The following is a 19871-nucleotide window of genomic DNA, read 5'->3' as shown; positions in this document are numbered from 1 at the left end:
TTTGCGATGTTGATTGGTAACTCGAATTGGATAAAAATTTAATCAATACATCTACGATATTAAGATGCATCAGATTGTCTTGATTGAAGAACCCCTGTTTTCAAGTTGAAAAGAGAATATTTGATGAAATAAATTTAGGAAGAAATTCCTTACGCGAAGTAGTTGTTTTTCATATGTGTACAAGATCGAATTTCAAAAATATTTGGTACGCTATATGATTTATTCCTTTATTATTCTTGAAATGTTTTTGAAAAATCTGAATTTTGGACCAGATTCACAAATTTGTTTGTGTTAATCTTTAGATGAAAAAACGGACCCAGTTCTTTTTGAAACATGAATAAAATTTATGGTACATGGTTTATATGGTTATACGAATCTCCTGTATGAAAAAATAAAAATATATTAAAAACTAATTGAAGATACAGGTTCATCGTATAATTGTAGATGAAGGTGGATATCGAATTTATCGCCAGATTATGCCCCTTAAACCCAATATGTTTTGAATGCTTAATTGTCACATCATTGTGGATGTTGCTCCTTTTATTGTCTCATGTTGATAAGTTTTATGCCTCCATTTATACTTATGATGTGTTAAGTAGAAAAGCAATAGATTTATGATGTTTTTAAAAAAAAATATAGATAAGTGCAAATTGATCATTGTGATATGTGAAGAGTCAAGAGTTGTCAAGAATACCGATTATCAAGAAAAAGATGTACTAAGTGTCGAGAATTATATCTTAACAAGTAAGTGTACTATTCATGAATAGAAATGGAACATATTTGTTGGTAAGGAACCCAACAGCGTTCTTAATTACATATTTCTAAGGAAGTGCGAGGTTATACTTACTAGAGGTCTCTGACCATGGATTTGGGGAAACAACTTAAATCAGATTGTTTTTCTCTTCGAACGGATTTTGTGGATTAAATTTTAAAATTCAAATTTATTGCTTTCAGGTTCTTAGATTTTTTTCTCTTCAGAATAAGCAAATACTTGAATATTTCATTTGTTTGTTTCAAACCAAGCTTGCATATTCTAATTTGTTAGATACAAAGGCCCATCATTATCCACGTAATTCACGTTATATTTTTACTTCCATTAACTTTGAAAGGTGATTTTTAGGTTTAATTAATGGTTACCATTTAATTATCCTGTAAGCAATGAATAAAAACACACCAAAGTAAACAATCCGGAAATCATTAATGGTGATGTCTAGATAACATAAGTCGGACTATATCAATGAGATACCTGGAGAAGTATATTAATGGTGTTTTCAATCATCTTCACGGAACATATATACCAAATTAAAAACCATGTTGAATATCAAAGACTACGTGACGCATGACATTAATCAGAGGTTGAGCCGGGACCGTAAGACCCTGGTGATACCTAGTATATATAAGTCATGTAAACCCGTGCAATTGCACGGGCTGGTTCATTAACGGACACTAAAAAGAAGTGGTAAATGTTTCATCCTTGATGGCCATGAACTTCGTTAACTTGATTTATGTGTCAAAGGGTGCTGGAAAATAACACAAAAATGCTGAATAATTTAGCAGCCTGCAAAGTAGAATTGTGGCTGGTTATTTATGTCTACAAAATACATATACAACATTACATTAATTGCACATGATTTGCAGAGAATTTCACTATAAAGTAAAGACTTCAACTGCAGACGAAAAGGAATGGAAGAGACAATCAATCGGTGATGATAATGAGATTCTCACTGCACCTTACATTGAAAAGATGGTTTTCTGGTAATGACTAAACAGTCCGTGCCAACCCATTGAACATGCGACCACAATCTCCAGGTTTCCAACTAAACCCATCTCTCTAGAATTAAAAACACGCCGCAATAAGATTCGATTAAAAAACAAAAAAAACTCTAGACCACCATGTCTGACTGCGGTAAACTTATAAAACGATCACTTTCTCAAAAATTCTTCTATAGTATTCACTTAGGGTGAAGCTTCATATGAACATTAAAGTTAACCCAACTTAGACTTTGTTAAGAATTGTAGGAAAAGAAGAATGATCCATAACTGAACATTTACGGTGTAAATTCATGCTATTAGACATTAGTAAATAGTGAACTTATTCCCGTGAGAAAGAAAACCTGGCAGCTGCAAAGAACACAAAAACGCACTCGATGGTAATTTCATCTTAACTTTCGTAACTAAGCCAAAGGTAGATGATTCGTACCTACTTTATAGTGCTTGAACCGTCACCTTCTACTGCTTGATACTCCAATATATACTATGGCATAAAATCCTTCCTCCTCGACAAAAAATCAATAAATGTTATCCTGGATAGGAAACATACGTACCCAAGTAATTAACCCAACCAAAGATGCACAAACTAAGCCAAAGGAAGATATTATGATACGCACATTATATTATAATGTTTGAACCGTTACCTTCCACTTCTTGAGACTCCAATACCATGTCACCGACAAACAAAGTGGTTTCCATAACGTTCACAATGAAAAAAAAAGGAGCAAATTGAGAAATTCCGAACTATATTACTGGTATTTTTTGCCTGCCAAAATTAGCCATTTTCTAACTGCTGCTCTTAATTTGAATAAGGGGTTAAGCGGCAAAATGTCCCAAAATGAACCCCATGGTTGTGAAAATATCCGGACGTAAGGCAAAAAATGAAAATGCCCCAAAATCTTATCGAAATGCCCAAATCCATTAGTTCAGCAGTTAAAGAGAGTTAAATGGTCAAATTCGCCACTCATGTAACTCTCACGTGTGAAACATTTACATTTCTAACCTTCAGAACTGGATTGAACCAGTGCACGCCACGTGGTATTTTGATCCAACGGTTATCCTATGAAATTTGAGTCAAATGACTCTCACGTGAGAGTGTATTTTTATTAAGTCTAACAGTCTTTTTCGGAAATGACCACCGTGTCCTAAATGGTTAGACTGCGACACGTGTGATGTGATTAAAAATGTGATTAAAAATGGACGGCCTCATATCCAAGCCAGTGCATTCTTACCACTGCATTCTTAACATAATGCTAGCAATTTAGAAATTTTAAATGAAATTAGAACGAGATAACAAACCACTGCATTCTTACCAAAAAAACAAAAAAACAACACTGCATAATTTATATTGCTAAACTGTTTGCACTTACATAAACAATGATAGTTAAAAACACCATCAATACTCCAAACATAAAGTGATTAAGATGTCCGCCATTACAAACAAAAGCATAAAAAACAAGAACCCATTGTTAACTGTTATTAAGTGAAAACATTTAAACCTACTGATATTTTGAATTAGGCTTTCTAACCCTTTTAGATGATGGTTCAGTAATATTGATGGTTTGGCTAGAAATATTCGGCCATTATATGTCTGGTTATTAAAACAAGCAGTAGAAGGTGCAGAAGAAGTAGATGGATGTGTCACCTTCCTTTTAGCACCAACATCAGCTGCAGTAGAGGAGGATGGTGCAGTTGTCTTACCCTTTTTCTGGGAACCAGCCGAAGAAGAAGATGGTGTAATAGCAACTGCTTTGCCGTTTGACAATGGTGGTATATCACCAGATTTCTTTGATGCAGATGTTGTTGCAGTAGTTGGTGCAGACAAGGACTTCCTCATCTCTTTACAACCAAAACAATACAAGCCCCTAAACCGGCCACCTATATCAGTTATCCAGAAATTCCTATCCTCACTACCCATTCTGAAACATTTAACAAAAAAGAAACAAATCAATATAAAATGTAACAAGTCCATATACAAAGTTCATTCTATTGCAGCAAGCTTATAGTGTAAGATTATAAGGGTAATTGCTCACACTTAACCACTATATCATTTTACATTAGTCACCTTACCTAGTGTAAATACAAGTCAGGGCAACTTCAAGTTACATTTCACAGCAAATAAAAGATTGAAGAGCAACTTATACAGTTTAAATCATCCACAAACATTAAAAGATCACCAATATTTGCATGAACCAAGTAAAAACTTATTGACAAAACCAACACAAATTGTAAGTCTCTAATCTAGCTTACTCACTAGTATCAAATGCAGCTGAATTTCCAGATTTCAAATGACATGAAACGTATTTAATATGCTTATTACATTTCATATCCAATTGCTCACACTTAACCAAAACCCAATTGCATTTCAAATTGTTCAAACTTACCCAAAATCCAATGAAATGCAATAAGCATATGAAATGCAACAGATTTCAAATGCAGCTGAAACTTGCACCAGCATATGTTTCAACACAATAAGCACAGATTATACATCAGTAATCAAGGCCAGTAACAACCCCCGGAAGTGCACAGACTTCACGACAGAGAGTCACGCAAATGCAAGTTTTCAAAGTGATATAGGCTACATGAGATACTAATTTCAACTATCTTTTTGAATTTGGCTACCCATCTTAAGAACAAATTTCACTTTCCTCCTTTAAGAACCAAAACCCATGAACTAATCATTAAATCAGTAAACCATAAAATCCAAGAATATCAATTTATTTTCTGAAATGTAAAATGGTAAAGACTCCAATAGTTAGTGGAAATAATTCAAAGTGGGTCAGTAATAATATCAAACAGTTCATGTCCATCTATAAGATTTCCTCACTGCATTATAGTTTCGTCATGTAAAAACTCACTTACAAAGTTTACTTTCCTCTTCTAAGAACCAAATACAAAATAAAAAGGGACACCCACTACCACCATTCATTTAAAGGCCTATAATCATAAAGAACAAGAGGGCTGTTTTATCTTATGATTTCTTTCTCCTTAATAATCATAAACTTTGTTGCCATTAGTTGTCCATGAGATGTTGTGACACCAACTACCACCCAATCATTAAATAGAGACCTAAACTAATGAATTCTCAGTGCTCAAAACTCAACCCCCACACACAATTTCAAATTTCGGTGAAATTTACCCTAATTTCAGATATAAAAACACCCAATTTTGATGAACCCTAATTTCTGCAAACATAGATTCAGAAAACCAAATACTAAGTAACAATAACCATTAACATAAGTCAAAATTATACTAACCATTAAGGATTTTAGATTACTAACCTGTTTTAGTACCCTTGAATCTTCTCGGTTCATTTCTTCACGCTATAAAAAAATCATGGGATTTCAGATCTTGATCTGTCTCTCTCGATCTTCTCAGTTTACTTCAGTCCTTCTCCCTCTCTCGATCTGTCTCTCTCTGGAATATTTTCCCTTTCAGGTTTTGAGTTTACGTGGAGGAAACTCGATGAAGGGAAGATCCTAGTTAGCAATTCGGAATTCGGCAAACGTACGGAACAGCAAACGTACGAGTATTATACGGTTTTGTAAAATCTAGATTCGGTCCAAAATTCGGTCAACGGGACGTGATTCGTCATTAATTCGGAACAGCATACGTACGTGTATAATTCGATTTATAAATGTGAGTTCGGCTCTGAAAATTCGGTATCTATATATAACAAATAATTTGTATTTATAAGGTCATAGACCAATTTTTATGCATATGTGTGAGTTATTTAAGGAAAAAATAAACTCAATATGATGATATTAATAATATATACAACATTAGTTATCCAAAAGGACGTCGTATAGTGGTTTAGATGCTTGGTTAGTGAGTTTGAGATCTCTCTCACCTTCACCTTCAAATCTCTTCAGTCGTTTTTGTTTCATAAAAATTACAACACGTCTAATATTCTGTCGTGTATGTTCGGGAGGCAGTAAAGCCCAAAAAGTGGAGTCTTTGAAAAGTAAAAGCTAAAGAATTTATGGCGAATTAAGCGGACGTATCATTCGGGATACGTAAAAATCGTGAACGATTCGCGAATAATCCGGGAATGCCACATACTACGCGACTTGGGTTCGGAGTTACAAACGTACGCGAATAAGACGGTAAAATTCGTGATACGGAAAAATTCGCGAATGATTCGCGAATCATTCGCGAACTTACTAACTAGGGGGAAGATAAGATATCTGCCGACACGTACGGGTCCACACGTCCACTAAGCTGTGACGTCTCCATTTCCTATCCAACCACGTGGCACCGAGTGTTGCGTCATCAAAGGGTACAAAATGTATTTATAACAATCCACGTGTAAGCTTGTCATTCGCCCACGTGTCATACCTTCTCATCTGTCACCGTTAATTTTCTTTGAGATCTGTACTTTTTAAGATACTGACATGTGTCCCCAAATATAATCTCCCACCGTGAATTAATAGAAAGGTTACTATTGACATTTCACTCAGGAGTTGATTAATCAAAATGCCCCGATTTGACCAGAATCTCTCTTTAATAGAAAATCTAACGGATTGGGTGATTTTCATCTTTTGCCTAACGTTCGGGGCATTTTCATAACCATGGGGTCCATTTTGGGACATTTTTCCACTTTAGTCATAGTAGAAGTATTAGTTTTTAGTCTTAGGGCTACCAATCTACCATCAAATAAAGGTACGAAAAAAAGCATAGGTATGGTACATCCAATAAAGGTATGGTAAAAAGCGTAGGCATGGTACATGAACAGATGACATCAAAAGCGTTTAAGAAATCAACACCATTGGGAATGAATTCTATTATTGAATGAGATGATTTACATTGGGAACCATAGGGTATATATAGTGATATCATAACTTGGTATGCAAGATTAATACTTGTAAATCAATCCATACTAAAAATATCAAATACTAAATATAATCCTAAATACTAAATCTTTCCATATAATATTTGCATACTCTAACACCCTCCCTCAATCTCATGGGGATTGAAAAATCGCTTGAGAACGGCCTTGAAAGTTGTTGATGAACTGCAGTGCCAATAAACGCCTGAGAAGTATAAGAAGAAGCGCGTCGCCATTAAAGAGAATATCGATTAGGAGAACCGCTAAAGCAGCGAAATTCACAGAACCATTGATGGAGCATATAAGAACCATCGTTAAGAAGAGAAAAAAAGAATACTCAGGAAAATAGGGATTAGAAAAGTTGATGAAGAATCGTGATGCCGTAGAGAAAAGAGATAATTGATTAGAAGAACCAATGATAACTAGATCCATAAACTTTAAAAGAATTAACGGAGGTATCAGAACCGTCAGGTAAATAATAAAACTTCTGGAAAAGGAGAGGTGGCGTTCCCAACATCTTCAAAAAAATCTGAAAACTTAAATTAAGGGGTTGGATTTAAGGATTTGGCAAATATGGATGAGAAACCTAAAACAAAACTCTCTCAGAAGAACCCTAATTCATCATCTTGTTATTCCCGATTCCCCCCGATTCCAGGATGATTCTTGATAACAAAATCCAAAAGAACCCTATATTCATATCATCTTCATCTTATCAACTAATGAACTTCACAATAAAATATTTTGAACAATTCACAAATAACGATTATTCAATTGCAAGACACCCAATTACAAATATCAAATACAAATCTAAATTTCAATTTCAGACCCACGAATTACTAACCCTAAAAGTGAAACCGAATGGGAGCAATTTGGAATTGTTTCGGAGTGATTTGAGGGAAAGAAGAAAATAAATTCGACATTGGTTCTCATTCAGCTAATCTATCAATAACAAAGGAAAAAAAATAAGAAGAAAATGTCTGAGGCAGTGGTGGGGGAGAGAGGAAGAAGATAAAAAGAGAAAGAAGAGTCGGCCGTCGAGATAACAAGGATCTAACGGTTTAAATAAAATAATGAAAATAATCCGGGTCCTTTAATTAAAATTCTACTTAACCTAATCAACATCCAGTCCATGTACCAAACACTAATATTGGACAAATGTTAGACCAAAGCCTAGTCTTGGACAAAATTCGAGTACCAAAGGCCAATTATCCCCTTCTTTAAAGGTTTTTTCTCGAATAAATATGGTTCAGAGTCGTAACTCTTAGAAAATGTTGCATGCTAACTTTCCTTTTCAAGTGACTCCTGAAGAGAGTCGTTTCATTTTGCTCTGGCATCGACTTCATCCCTTTCGTCCTGTTGGTTCAGTCTAGCCATGACACGCTTTTTCTTGACTCTCACTTCGACCGGATGCTGTTGATTATGTCTAACCATTGCAAGCCTTATCACACCTCAATCTAATGACTCTTCAGTGTGTCTAGTGATTCTAATCTGCAAATCCAACAAACTGTAGAGAAAGATGAAGGTGAATCTATTTATATACCTATTCAAAGTGGACCGTCTTTTGGAAATATTTCTTCACACAATGACCAATAGTCGTTTCTTCTCGGAAAACATACGATTTCGTGTCTTTACGTTTAAAACATTTGAGATTGTATCTTTTTGGAACAGTATCAAATCGTTTAGTATTTTCCAGGTGGCCTACTTCTTTTGGACAAAATATCAGGGATGTTATGATTCCACGTCAGAATAATGTTCAACCCTGTGCAAACTATACCTTTGATGGGTTCACATTAAAAAATCATGAGCGGAAATGCTTTCATTCCGTAGATACACGGACATCATCGGCATGCAGTATGCAACACTCATACTTCCCCTCACTTGGATTATCAGTTACGTATCAAAAATCCTGTGAAAATCCAGCGACTCGTTTTAGTATTACCTTAGATGTAAAGAATAACTCACAAATTTAATAATCGATTGCTGGATATCCTCAAATGGACATCGCAGTAGATCCCAAACAATATTCTAATAACAAATGAAAAAAAAGTTTAATAGTACACTTTCACCCTCATGAGAGCATGCTTATCTTTCCTTCCTCGTGAACTTTTTATGAGCACCAAATCCAGAACGAAATTCAATGGCTTTAAGTCGGGCTTTGAATCAGTTGAGAGGATGCTTTACTTTCCGTCCTCATGAAATTTTTACGACACTAAATCCACAACGAAATGAACACTGAAGCGACAATGAAATTGTGTACAGAACACTGGGTTCGAAGTTTGAACGCTGGCTTCGAATCAGTTTGATGTGTCATATATAAAAGTCAGTGACCGATAAGTTGTAACCTTCAACAGAACTCTTCGGAACTAAGAGAAAGGATTCTGGAATGTGTCTTTTCCGTACAGCGCTTCCAAGGGTCGCTTCATTTCAAATTTTACACTCTCTTCAAATCTAGTATGGCAATGACACGTCAGCCAAAAGAGCTGAAACTTCCTATGAAGCCGACACATCAGCAAAATCATTCTGCTTTATATTAAGAAGAATTGATATATATATACAAGGTCCTTGTATGCCCGTGCAAATGCACGGGCTAGTTCATCAATTGATTTATGTTTTTCAAGGGTCCTCTTTTAGTTACCTTTCTCGTGCCTTCACTTGAATTTTCCTTGTCATGTAACTACGCCATGAAGCTTAACCAAGTTCATCACTAAAATTACGTTTTGTGAACATTCAGAAAGCTTGGTTCACTTTTCCTAGCTATATACTGCTTCTCTACATAGAGTCCATTGATATCTTCACTTAGATTCGACATAGACAAAGTGTTGCCTTGGCATAACTGTATTAGTATTTGTTGCAGAAACCAACAATCCATTTGCAACACCAATAGTAATCTTTACCAAATCTTGAACTAAATCTCTCTTTTTACCACTGACCCACTCAACAGCACTGGGAAGCAGTGTCACGATCCAACTTCTGGAGTGCGACGAAACCAACGGAACTTGTGTTATCTTCCACTTCAGAGAGCAGCACGAACCTGGGTGGCTAAAAACAAATGGTCAACTGGCTAGTGAAATAACAATTGGATAGGCATCCACAAACTGAAATGATATAGTATTTTCTGGTGGTACTTAACCTTGCAACGGGTACGTCCAATTCAGTCTCGCATTTTGTGCACCAAAGGTATCATCATCCACTACTATCTTTTGCGACACCAAGGGCAGGAAAAATGGTGCCATCCATTTTCAATGAGTACTAATCGGCGGTGCTCGTACATAAGAAGACATTAGAAGGCTGCATGATTATCCGTATTCAAAACTTCATGGTGCAATAAGACGGGGTGATCTAACATCCAAGCGCGTGCAAAAACCGAAATAGTGAAAGTTCGATGATGGGTGTTTCTATACAAAGAAGTTAAGATTCATCACAGTATTCAGAAACATTTCACGTCACTGTTTGTGAAGACTAAGCAATTTTAAATCTGTGGTGCTTGTTATTAGCTAATCTGTTCTAAAGTAAGTCATAGATGGTTTCTCTAAAAGCACATTTCATACCTCTCCTGAACATAGACTTCTTTTGTAAATCCAATCCTCCCGAGTTTATTGCATCAGGTATTGTAAACCTAAATCTACTTTTACAAACTTCAATAATGTCGAATTCTTAAACCGCTGCTACCTTCACTCCATCTGAACCAAAACACGTTTTCATAAGAAGGTTAACCAAAATTTCAAAATACGTCTTCTCAATTTGTCTGAACCACCGATAAGTCCACGGCAAGCCATCTTGTGAAAAACAATTGAACAAAAGTGACTTTTTTAAGTTTCAAAATCTAATGATTGATGAGACTTACAAATACTGTATTGTACGACTTGATCGACCTGATTCTGTTGGGGTTTCGTTTAATCAAATGGACACCTAGAAATGGTGCACGTGTTGCATGTCAAGCCCGTCGAATGTTGCACTGTATTACAAAGAAATGAAATCAGCTTCATTTCAAAAAAAACAAACAAACAAACAAATTAAGCGCAAATCGTGTCGTCCTAGTCTTTTTGACACAATTACTCGAGGCGAACTCAAGTGATCTTAAAACGAATATCAACAGTTAACAAATAAGCATATTCAATCAAAACACCCAAAAAGTATTAGAACCAAGAAAGATATAAAGGGAATTCATTCTTCCGATGCACAGCAAGGGCCATTAAGTTCTTCAGGAAAAATTGCATTTTAACAATCCACTAATAGACTTCCGGTAAACAAATATATTTTAACAATCCACTGATAGACATTCGGTTAACAAACCTTTATTTTTTGCGTGATCCACTGATAGACATTCGGTTAACAAACCTTTATTTTGTGCGTGCGTGCGATAGATCAGGTACCATATCAGACTGAATTCGTTTTGATCAAAACTATAAGGCTTTCTGTCTGTACAATTCTGCTATAAAGCTTCGAAACACAACCATCATGATTGAAGAACTATTATCTTTTCAGCAATTCATCTAATATTGAGTTTGAAATGACTGAAACCAAAACAACGAATCTGAAACTGACAAAATTAGGCCCGCTAAAGATAAAGAATTTATAGTCATGGAAGGAGTCGATTGATATGGTTCCGAATAGCCAGTGATTTCAAGATGCAACGTTTCAAAACGATAAGTATCCAAATGTTTTACGAAAAGAAACTTGTAGTTTTGTACCAATCTGTTCCAAACTGTTGCGTCTTTTCAAGGGTTAAAGGCTTCTGACGTGACTTCTTAATTTATTGAGTGTTCGTAAGGCTGAATATGGTGCCGACACGCCAGCAAACTTATTCTCCTTGATATAATAAGGAATTGATTTTATATGTATGAATTGTTACAAGTTTAGATGTATCGGACTCTCCAAAGTTTAAGACATTGTGTAGCTTCCTCCGACACTTGCAAATCCCTTTTGTTGCATCAATTTGAACATGACCCAAAAAAAAAAAAAAATCCTTCTACCACCATCTTAAAAGGAGAAAACAATTTTATTTTATTTTATTTATTTTTCTTTTTTTAATGTGTGAATTGTTACAAATCGACTTAGAAGTTTAAGACACTTGCAAATCCCTTTAGTTCCATCAAATTGAATGACCCAACCCAGTACAGAAACCCTTTAACTTACATCTTACCATGTTTGGCAAATCTGTATGTTCTATAGTTGACAAATTAACATCCCAACACGTAGACGAACGTGTCCTTCCAGTCATCGATTACCCAAACATCGTGCAAGCATCAACTCGTATTATTCATGAAGTTCGTGGTTCACCACGAAACATCACCTACCAAGTGTGTATTATTCAATACATTGTGCTTGGCAAGGAAGAAAAAGTAATCACGCGTTGCTCTATATAAATGGGTGTAGAAGCCTCTTTCTTCAACACCACAACTTAACAGATATTCTTTCTTTCTCCGTTGCCTCCACTATTCAATATGGCGAGGCTCTCAGCTTGTCTGGTTCATGCTTTTACCTTTTTCGTTCTGATCAATGTGGTGCTAGCTGAGTACGAACCATATACACCCAACTACAAAGAAACTCCCTACAAGAACCCAGTTGTGGAGGTTATTGCCGACATAAATCTTCCCAAAGTTTACCCATCACCGCCACCACCTGCTTACGTGGCTCCCGTAGTTTACCCATCTCCATCACCACCACCAGCCTACGTCGCACCCGTAGTTTATCCATCGCCATCACCACCACCACCAGCTTACGTCGCTCCCGTAGTGTACCCATCTCCATCACCACCACCACCGGCTTACGTCACTCCCGTAGTGTACCCATCTCCATCACCACCACCTCCTGCTTACGTCGCTCCTGTTGTTTATCCATCTCCATCACCATCACCACCAGCTTACGTCGCCCCCAAGTACGAAGCACCAAAGTACACACCTAAATACGTCGCTCCCAAGTACGAAGCACCAAAGTACACTCCTAAATACGTCGCACCCAAGTACGAAGCACCAAAATACACTCCTAAATACGTCGCACCCAAATACGAAGCACCAAAGTACACTCCTAAATACGTCGCACCCAAGTACGAAGAACCAAAGTACACTCCTAAATACGTCGCACCCAAGTACGAAGCACCAAAGTACACTCCTAAATACGTCGCTCCCAAGTACGAAGCACCAAAATACACTCCTAATTACGTCGCGCCCAAGTACGAAGCACCAAAATACACACCTAAATACGTCGCTCCCAAGTACGAAGCACCAAAGTACACTCCTATATACGTCGCGCCCAAGTACGAAGCACCAAAATACATTCCTAATTACGTCGCTCCCAAATACGAAGCACCAAAGTACACTCCTAAGTACGTCTACGCATCTCCACCACCGCCAGCCTACGTCGCCCCCAAGTACGAAGCACCAAAGTACACTCCCAAATACGTCTACGCATCTCCACCACCACCGGCTTACGTCTCCCCCAAGTACGAAGCACCAAAGTACACTCCTAAATACGTCTACGCATCTCCACCACCACCAGCCTACGTCGCCCCCAAGTACGAAGCACCCAAGTACACTCCTAAGTACGTGTACGCTCTCCACCACCACCAGTCTATGTCGCCCCCAAGTACGAAGCACCAAAATACACTCCCAAATATGTTTACGCATCCCCACCACCACCAGCTTACGTCGCCCCCAAGTACGAAGCACCAAAGTACACTCCCAAATACTTCTATGCATCCCCACCACCACCAGCTTACGTCGCCCCAAGTACGAAGCACCAAAGTACACTCCCAAATACGTCTACGCATCCCCACCACCACCAGCTTACGTCGCCCCCAAGTACGAAGCACCAAAGTACACTCCCAAGTACGTCTACGCCTCCCCACCACCACCAATCTATGTCGCCCCCACGTACGAAGCACCAAAATACACTCCTAAATCGCCAGCTTACGTCGCTCCTTATTATTGAAAATCTTAGTGCATATGGCAAAGATGTTTCTACTATCCCCACTAAAATCACCATTTTCCTAGCTTACCACATTCATTCAGATTACATCGTTTGAAACGCATGTACCAGGCATCCCACATTCACTAAACTGTTATTTGATTTTATTGTGAGTTTTATATATGTTTATTTCAACAATTCAAAGCTAAAATTTAAAGTTTATGTAAGTTGCAGAAAATATGTTTAGTACCTTTTTCTCTTTTGTTTTGTTGTTTTTGCATTATAACGTAATACAAATCTAACATACGGGATTGTATTTTTATTGGGGTCTTCATTGTAATAATATTTTTCCTGCATAATATAACTTGCGTTCTAACTTGTCTCGTTTCGCATCACTTGTACAACTACCTTATTTATCACATATTTTCTTTGGTGTGATCGATTCAATATCCAGTGCGCCATTGCTACGGCCCACCAACGAATACCCATCTCTATAATTTAGGCGCCATTCCTGCCTAAAACTCGTGTCACCTTTCCATGTAGACTTCAGCCAACTATAATTTTTAAGCCAAATATTGTGTACTGGGTGGGTGCAACTGACAATTTATGAGATCGCTTGCAAGGTGGAGGCGAACTGAAGTTTCAAAGAACAACATGGCCATCATTACCCGAAGTTTATCTCCTTTTTGTAAATATTATTTGATAAGATCATTTGAATTTAGCGTGACAGATCGTATACTGTTAGGACAACATCTGTGACGTAGAATCTGTGTATTCTAGGAATGTTCTAGAATGTATTGTAGGGAGTCCTTGTATTCTAGGAAGGTTTAAGTTTGGAAATACTTGCAATGCAAGTTGTTATCGTATGTATAAATAGGTGCTCTTCTGTACAGAACACAATAACGAAAAGTGTTAATACAATACAGTTTCTCTTAAACTCTTCTTTCTAAATCTAAACCTAAACCTAAACTTGACCTTGTATCATCCTTGTCGATCCCCATGTCTTCCGCATCTAACACTTCTTCTTCTATCTCTGAAGTTCTCAGTTCTTCTCAATCCCTAATGGCTTCTTTTGTTTTTCTCAACCTCACCATATTATAACTGTTAAGCTTGATGAAACCAATTACTCTCTCTGGCGTGCTCAATTCTTACCATATCTTCAAGGTTATGATCTTGATGGCTTTGTTAGTGGTGAAAAACCTTGTCCCCCCTGCCTCTCTGGAAAACGCTGAACCATCTACCTCTTCAACACCTAACCCTGAATATACTCGTTGGGTTAAACAGGACCGAATCCTTCTCGGGTGGATTTTCTCTTCTCTAACTCCTACAGTTCTTCGTAAAGTTCATCGCCTCACTATTTCTCGTGAGGTTTGGTCTTCTCTCGAATCATTGTTTGCTTCCAAATCTGACGCCCACATTTATCATCTACAATATGAACTTCGTGCTTTGAAAAAGGGATCTCTCTCTATGAGGGAGTATATTGATAGAGCTCGTGATATCGTTGACAACCTTGCTGCTGCTGAAACTACAGTAACCAATACTGAACTTCTTCATTTTATATTGGCTGGTCTAGACTCTTCGTATGACTCAATTTTACCTCACTCGCAACTTCGATGGGGACTATGAAGCTTGAGAATTTTATCACGTATCTTCTAACCTTCGAATTACGTGCTGAGCAACAGAATAAGCTCTTAAGCTCTCAACCTGTAGCTAATGTTGCATCTTCTACGCGACTTCAGGCAACAGCCTCTAGTACTTCTCAAAGTTCTGGTGCTGGACAACAACCTGGTAACCCTCGTTCTTCTGTCCCTTGTCAACTCTGTGATAAACCTGGACATATAGCTCCACTCTGCTGGAAAAGATTTGATCGCAATTTTCATCCGCAACCACCTCGACGTCAGAATTCTTCAGCTGCCCAGTCTTCCTTTTCTCCTCGTACTTACCTGGCTCAAGCACCTAAATCAACTCCTACTGGACCATGGATTCCTGATAGCTGAGCGACGGATCATATTACCAATGATTTATCACAGCTGCACCTCTCGTCTGAATATGCTGGACCTGATCAAGTGAAGTTGGGTAATGGTTCTTCAATCCCAATATCTCATATTGGTTCTTCTATTCTCGGAACCCCTGATCGTAAGTTGCATCTTCACAATACAATTTACACTCCTCAAATCTCTCATAATTTGTTATTTGTCTCTCGGTTAACTACTGATAACAATGTATTATTTGAGTTTCACCCTGATTATTGCCTTGTGAAGGATCGATGTACAGGGAAGGTTCTTCTGCGCGGCATTAGGAAAGGTGGTCTCTACGAACTCGACGCTTCATCAACCTCTCCAGCAACCTATGTTGGTGAACGTACTAGTTTACAAAATTGGCGCTCTAGGTTAGGCCATCCTATGATGGGTACTGTGCGTCATATTATTTCTAGATTTTCCCTTCCTGTCTCTAGTAATACTATCAGTTTTTGCTCCTCATGTCATGAGGATCGTAGTCATAAATTGCCTTTTTCTTCCGGTACGACTAAGTATTTGAATCCTTTAGATTTGATCGTCTCTGATGTTTGGGGACATTCACATATTTTTTCTAATGAAGGTTATTGATATTATATTATTTTTATCGATGCTTATAGTCGTTTTACTTGGATGTTTCCCAGGACTCATAAGTCAGATGTCTCTTATATTTTTCTTCTCTTTCAAAAACATGTTGAGAATTTGTTTAACCGCAAAATCAAAAATTTTCAAACCGATAATGCTGTTGAATATCGTAAGCTCACACCTTACCTTCAACAGAATGATATTTTTCATCGTTTCTCTTGTCCACATACATCTGAACAAAATGGTTTGGTTGAAAGAAGACATCTTCATATACGAGAAACTGGTCTCACTCTTTTGTCTATGGCTTCTGTTCCATCCTCTTACTGGTATGACGCTTTCTTTACGACATGTTATTTGATGAACCGTGCTCCATCCTCTGCTCTTAAAAATACTTCTCCCTATGAAGTTTTGTTTGGAACTCCACCCGATTATACCTCATTACGTATTTTTGGTTATTTATGCTACCCTCATCTTCGTTCTTATCGTTCTCATAAGATGGATCCGTCATCCTCGGCATGTGTTTTCATAGGATATAGTCCTTCTCATAAAGGTTATAAGTGTATACACATTTCTACTGGTCGTATTTATGTTAGTCGCCATGTTGTATCCGATGAGACCACTTTTCCCTTTACTGCGCCGACGACACCATCTCTGTCATCTAATGATCAGGTAACATCTTCATCTTTACATGTCATTCCGGTTAATATAAGTACATTGCATGACTGTGTTCCTTAGAGTGTATCTCCCACGAATATTGTGCATCTATCATCACCACACGTGGAGCGTTCATTACTGCAGTCTCCAACTGAATCATCTCTTGGCCATTCACCCACTGAAGCTACGCATTCCTCCGCTGAACCATTGCGTATTACCTTACCAGCTGCTGCATCATCAACTGCTGTATTCTAGGAATTTTCTAGGACTGTTCTAGAATGTATTCTAGGAATCTGTGACGTAGAATCTGTGTATTCTAGGGAATGTTCTAGAATGTATTGTATTAATACTTTTCGTTATTGTGTTCTGTACAGAAGAGCACCTATTTATACAGGCGATAACAACTTGCATTGCAAGTATTTCCTAACTTAAACCTTCCTAGAATACAAGGACTCCCTACAATACATTCTAGAACATTCCTAGAATACACAGATTCTACGTCACAGATGTTGTCCTAACGTATACCAAGAATTTGATTACCAATGTTGGAATTGAAGTCTGAGGGATCCATTAACAATGGTACGTTGTCCATTTATTAGTCTATTTCTAGGCCTGGGCATGGTGTCCATTTATTTAGCTCTTATCTTTTTGTTCTTTTTCAGGAGTCTACTTTCTGCTTCTAGTATTTTCGGTTGCTTTTCCTTTTTTAATAAAGTCTCAGTTTAAGAAAAAAAATGTTGGGTTAAGAAGCAAGATAACAAGAAGTGTGCACATCCAAATTGACTTGTAAGGTTCTGTGCGGGTATGCACTGCATTTGTAGTTGCAGGAAATCCCACAAATACATCCCTTGAATAATCTATAAACTAAACTATGAAACCATGATGAAGAACACTTATAAGAATTTTATTATGTTTAGAAATCAATACAAAGAAACAAGATAAACCCTAACTTGGGGAGCACATCATTTTTTCTCTCCTAAAATTCTATCTCAACTCTCCAAAAACATCCCTCCTCTAACACAGTGGTAGTTGGTCCTATATATAGGAGTTTTACATAGTGGAGGACTGCTAATAAATCCCTTATTTTCGGATCTGGCGTGCGATGTTCTCGCACGCTTATGTTAGGTATTCTCGCTCGTGCCCTTTAACTTCGAACAGTTTTCATACTTTACTCATGACTTTATGACGTCATCAGCTCCGTCATCCGGAATATGCTATGTGCTAGTGAGTTCGCCCCCTTATAATGATACCACTTCGCGTGATAACTACGTGTGCGCTATTTTACCCCTACATTTTGCCTCTTCTTTTAGCGGTCTTTGTTGAAGAAAGAGCGATTAGAGAAAATTTTCTTAGTCGCTTTCGCACCTTTATATATCATTTGCCGCACCCTCTTAACTTTTCATATTCCTTGACTGACAATACTCCAGGATCTCGGACTTAACTGCTCCACGTGTCGCTCACATCGTCTTATCTTTTGACACGTCGCGATTGATCCCTGCAACTGTCGCTTCACATCTTATCACCCATTAATGCATTCATAAAAATGGATTTCGAAAGAGAGAATCCTTTATATACCCCCATCGTTTTCATCCTCTTCTTTTTACTCTTTTCTTTCCTCTCTGCAACTTTTCTTTTCTTATTGTTGTTGTTTTCCTGATTGATCTTGATCCTTATTTCGCATTTTTTCTTTTTACCATATCTCTCGCCTTACCCCCTCGATCCAACTGCCGCTTTAAACTCTTTGTCTCATCTTCTTGATCATCTTGATCATCTTCTCGTAGTTATATTCCCGTTCTATAAGAACAACAATGGGGCACAAGGCAGGGTGAAAAATGGTTCAATAATTTGAGAGACTTGAAGTTGAACTCATAGATATAGGTTTTAAATTATCCGCTCCTCCTTCATCAGGACCTACTTTGACGCTTAACCCTAAATGGTTTGAGTTTGATCAATGGAATGATCAAAAAATCATCATCTCCTTGGGGCAACTTCTCGCTGGCCTCCCTATTCCTCTCTTGGATCCGCGAATTCCTCTTTTCTATAAGATTTTATCTCATGAGAATTTTAAGCGTGCGATTTTTCAGCTGAGTGGGGATGGTGGAGTTCGCTCATCGTGCGGCTGGATTAGGATCCCTTTACCCTAGAGATTACAAGAATGAAGTGTATGCTGATCTGGAAATTATTCCTTCTTACTATACTGTTGAGAGCTTCTTCACTAACTACGAAGTTGTGATTATGAAGAGTGAATCATCCCGCTGGGATGTTCGTCTGGCGAGGAAAGATGGCGTTACAGAGAATGAAAGTATTATGCGAGATGTTGATTTTCACGATAAGACTAATCGCTCCGCACGAAAATCTAATGGCAATCGTTGGGACGTTTATCCTGTCCTCCTTGAGGGTCCTTACATTACTGGCTTTGGTGCTGATAAGTCGGTAAATCCTCCCCATGAGGGTTTCTCTGCTTGTTCCCTTTGGGAGTTCAATTGGACTGAGAGAGAAGCTGTGGTATACTATTCTAAGCTTTGTTTGTTCACCAATTTTCCTTTATTTATTTTTTTTTTCTCTGTTTTATTAGTTTTCTTGTCTTCAGATTGCCAAGTTGAAGAAAGACTTTAAGGCTTCCCCAAGAAGAAAATCAATAAGGGAGCGAACCCCAAGAATAAAAGAAAGATTACTTTTATTTCATCTTCTCCTTCCACTTTAGTTTCTTGCTCTCAGGGAGACGAGCTTCCATTCCCTGATGATTCTGCCTCAACTTCTCCCATGGCTCAACTATCTCTTATCTTCAAAGATTCCCTCTCTTCCGCTGGTGATGATGATTTAACTCGCACTTGTGAAATGATTTCTACCATATGCAATACTCCCTCTTTAAGTCATGAATCTCTGCGAGGATCTTCCTCAGCCATATCTCCAGGATTTCTATTCGCCCTGGGTTCTTTGGTATGTTTCTTCTTTCTTTTGTAAGTTTGTTTCGAGTTAGTATTTCTTCTTCACACTTCAATTGTTTTAAATTCTCGTGTCACTTTATCGTTACAGATTGTGCGAGCCTCTCATGCGGTTTCAACTGACTCGCAGAGAAAAGTTCGCTCCTTAGAAGTTGAGTCTCATAAGGT

General features: G+C 37.7%; 1 protein-coding gene and 1 long non-coding RNA gene across 3 annotated transcripts; both read right to left on the bottom strand.

Moving 5' to 3' along the window:
• Positions 1 to 3089: 3089 nt before the first annotated feature.
• On the bottom strand, positions 3090 to 5234 carry LOC113337426. Its single transcript, XM_026583103.1, has 2 exons — positions 5052 to 5234; positions 3090 to 3689 (listed from the first exon to the last, which is right to left on the bottom strand). Exon 2 carries the CDS (start codon positions 3686 to 3688, stop codon positions 3167 to 3169), a length of 522 nt encoding a protein of 173 aa, XP_026438888.1. The 5' UTR covers position 3689; positions 5052 to 5234; the 3' UTR covers positions 3090 to 3166.
• A 3327-nt stretch (positions 5235 to 8561) lies between these two features.
• LOC113337418 lies at positions 8562 to 11301 on the bottom strand. Of its 2 annotated transcripts, none has more exons than XR_003354235.1 (3): positions 10892 to 11301; positions 10147 to 10553; positions 8562 to 9993 (listed from the first exon to the last, which is right to left on the bottom strand). It is a non-coding gene; the product is annotated as an uncharacterized LOC113337418 (long non-coding RNA). The 2 variants fall into 2 exon arrangements; XR_003354237.1 differs by having other exon boundaries at positions 8562 to 10278; positions 10443 to 10553.
• Positions 11302 to 19871: the final 8570 nt, after the last annotated feature.

This window comes from Papaver somniferum, chromosome 1, assembly GCF_003573695.1.
Source record: "Papaver somniferum cultivar HN1 chromosome 1, ASM357369v1, whole genome shotgun sequence".
In the NCBI taxonomy this organism is placed as follows: Eukaryota; Viridiplantae; Streptophyta; class Magnoliopsida; order Ranunculales; family Papaveraceae; genus Papaver; species Papaver somniferum.
The sequence above is the reverse complement of the archived record's forward strand: the minus strand, read 5'-3'. Positions and strand labels throughout refer to the sequence as shown.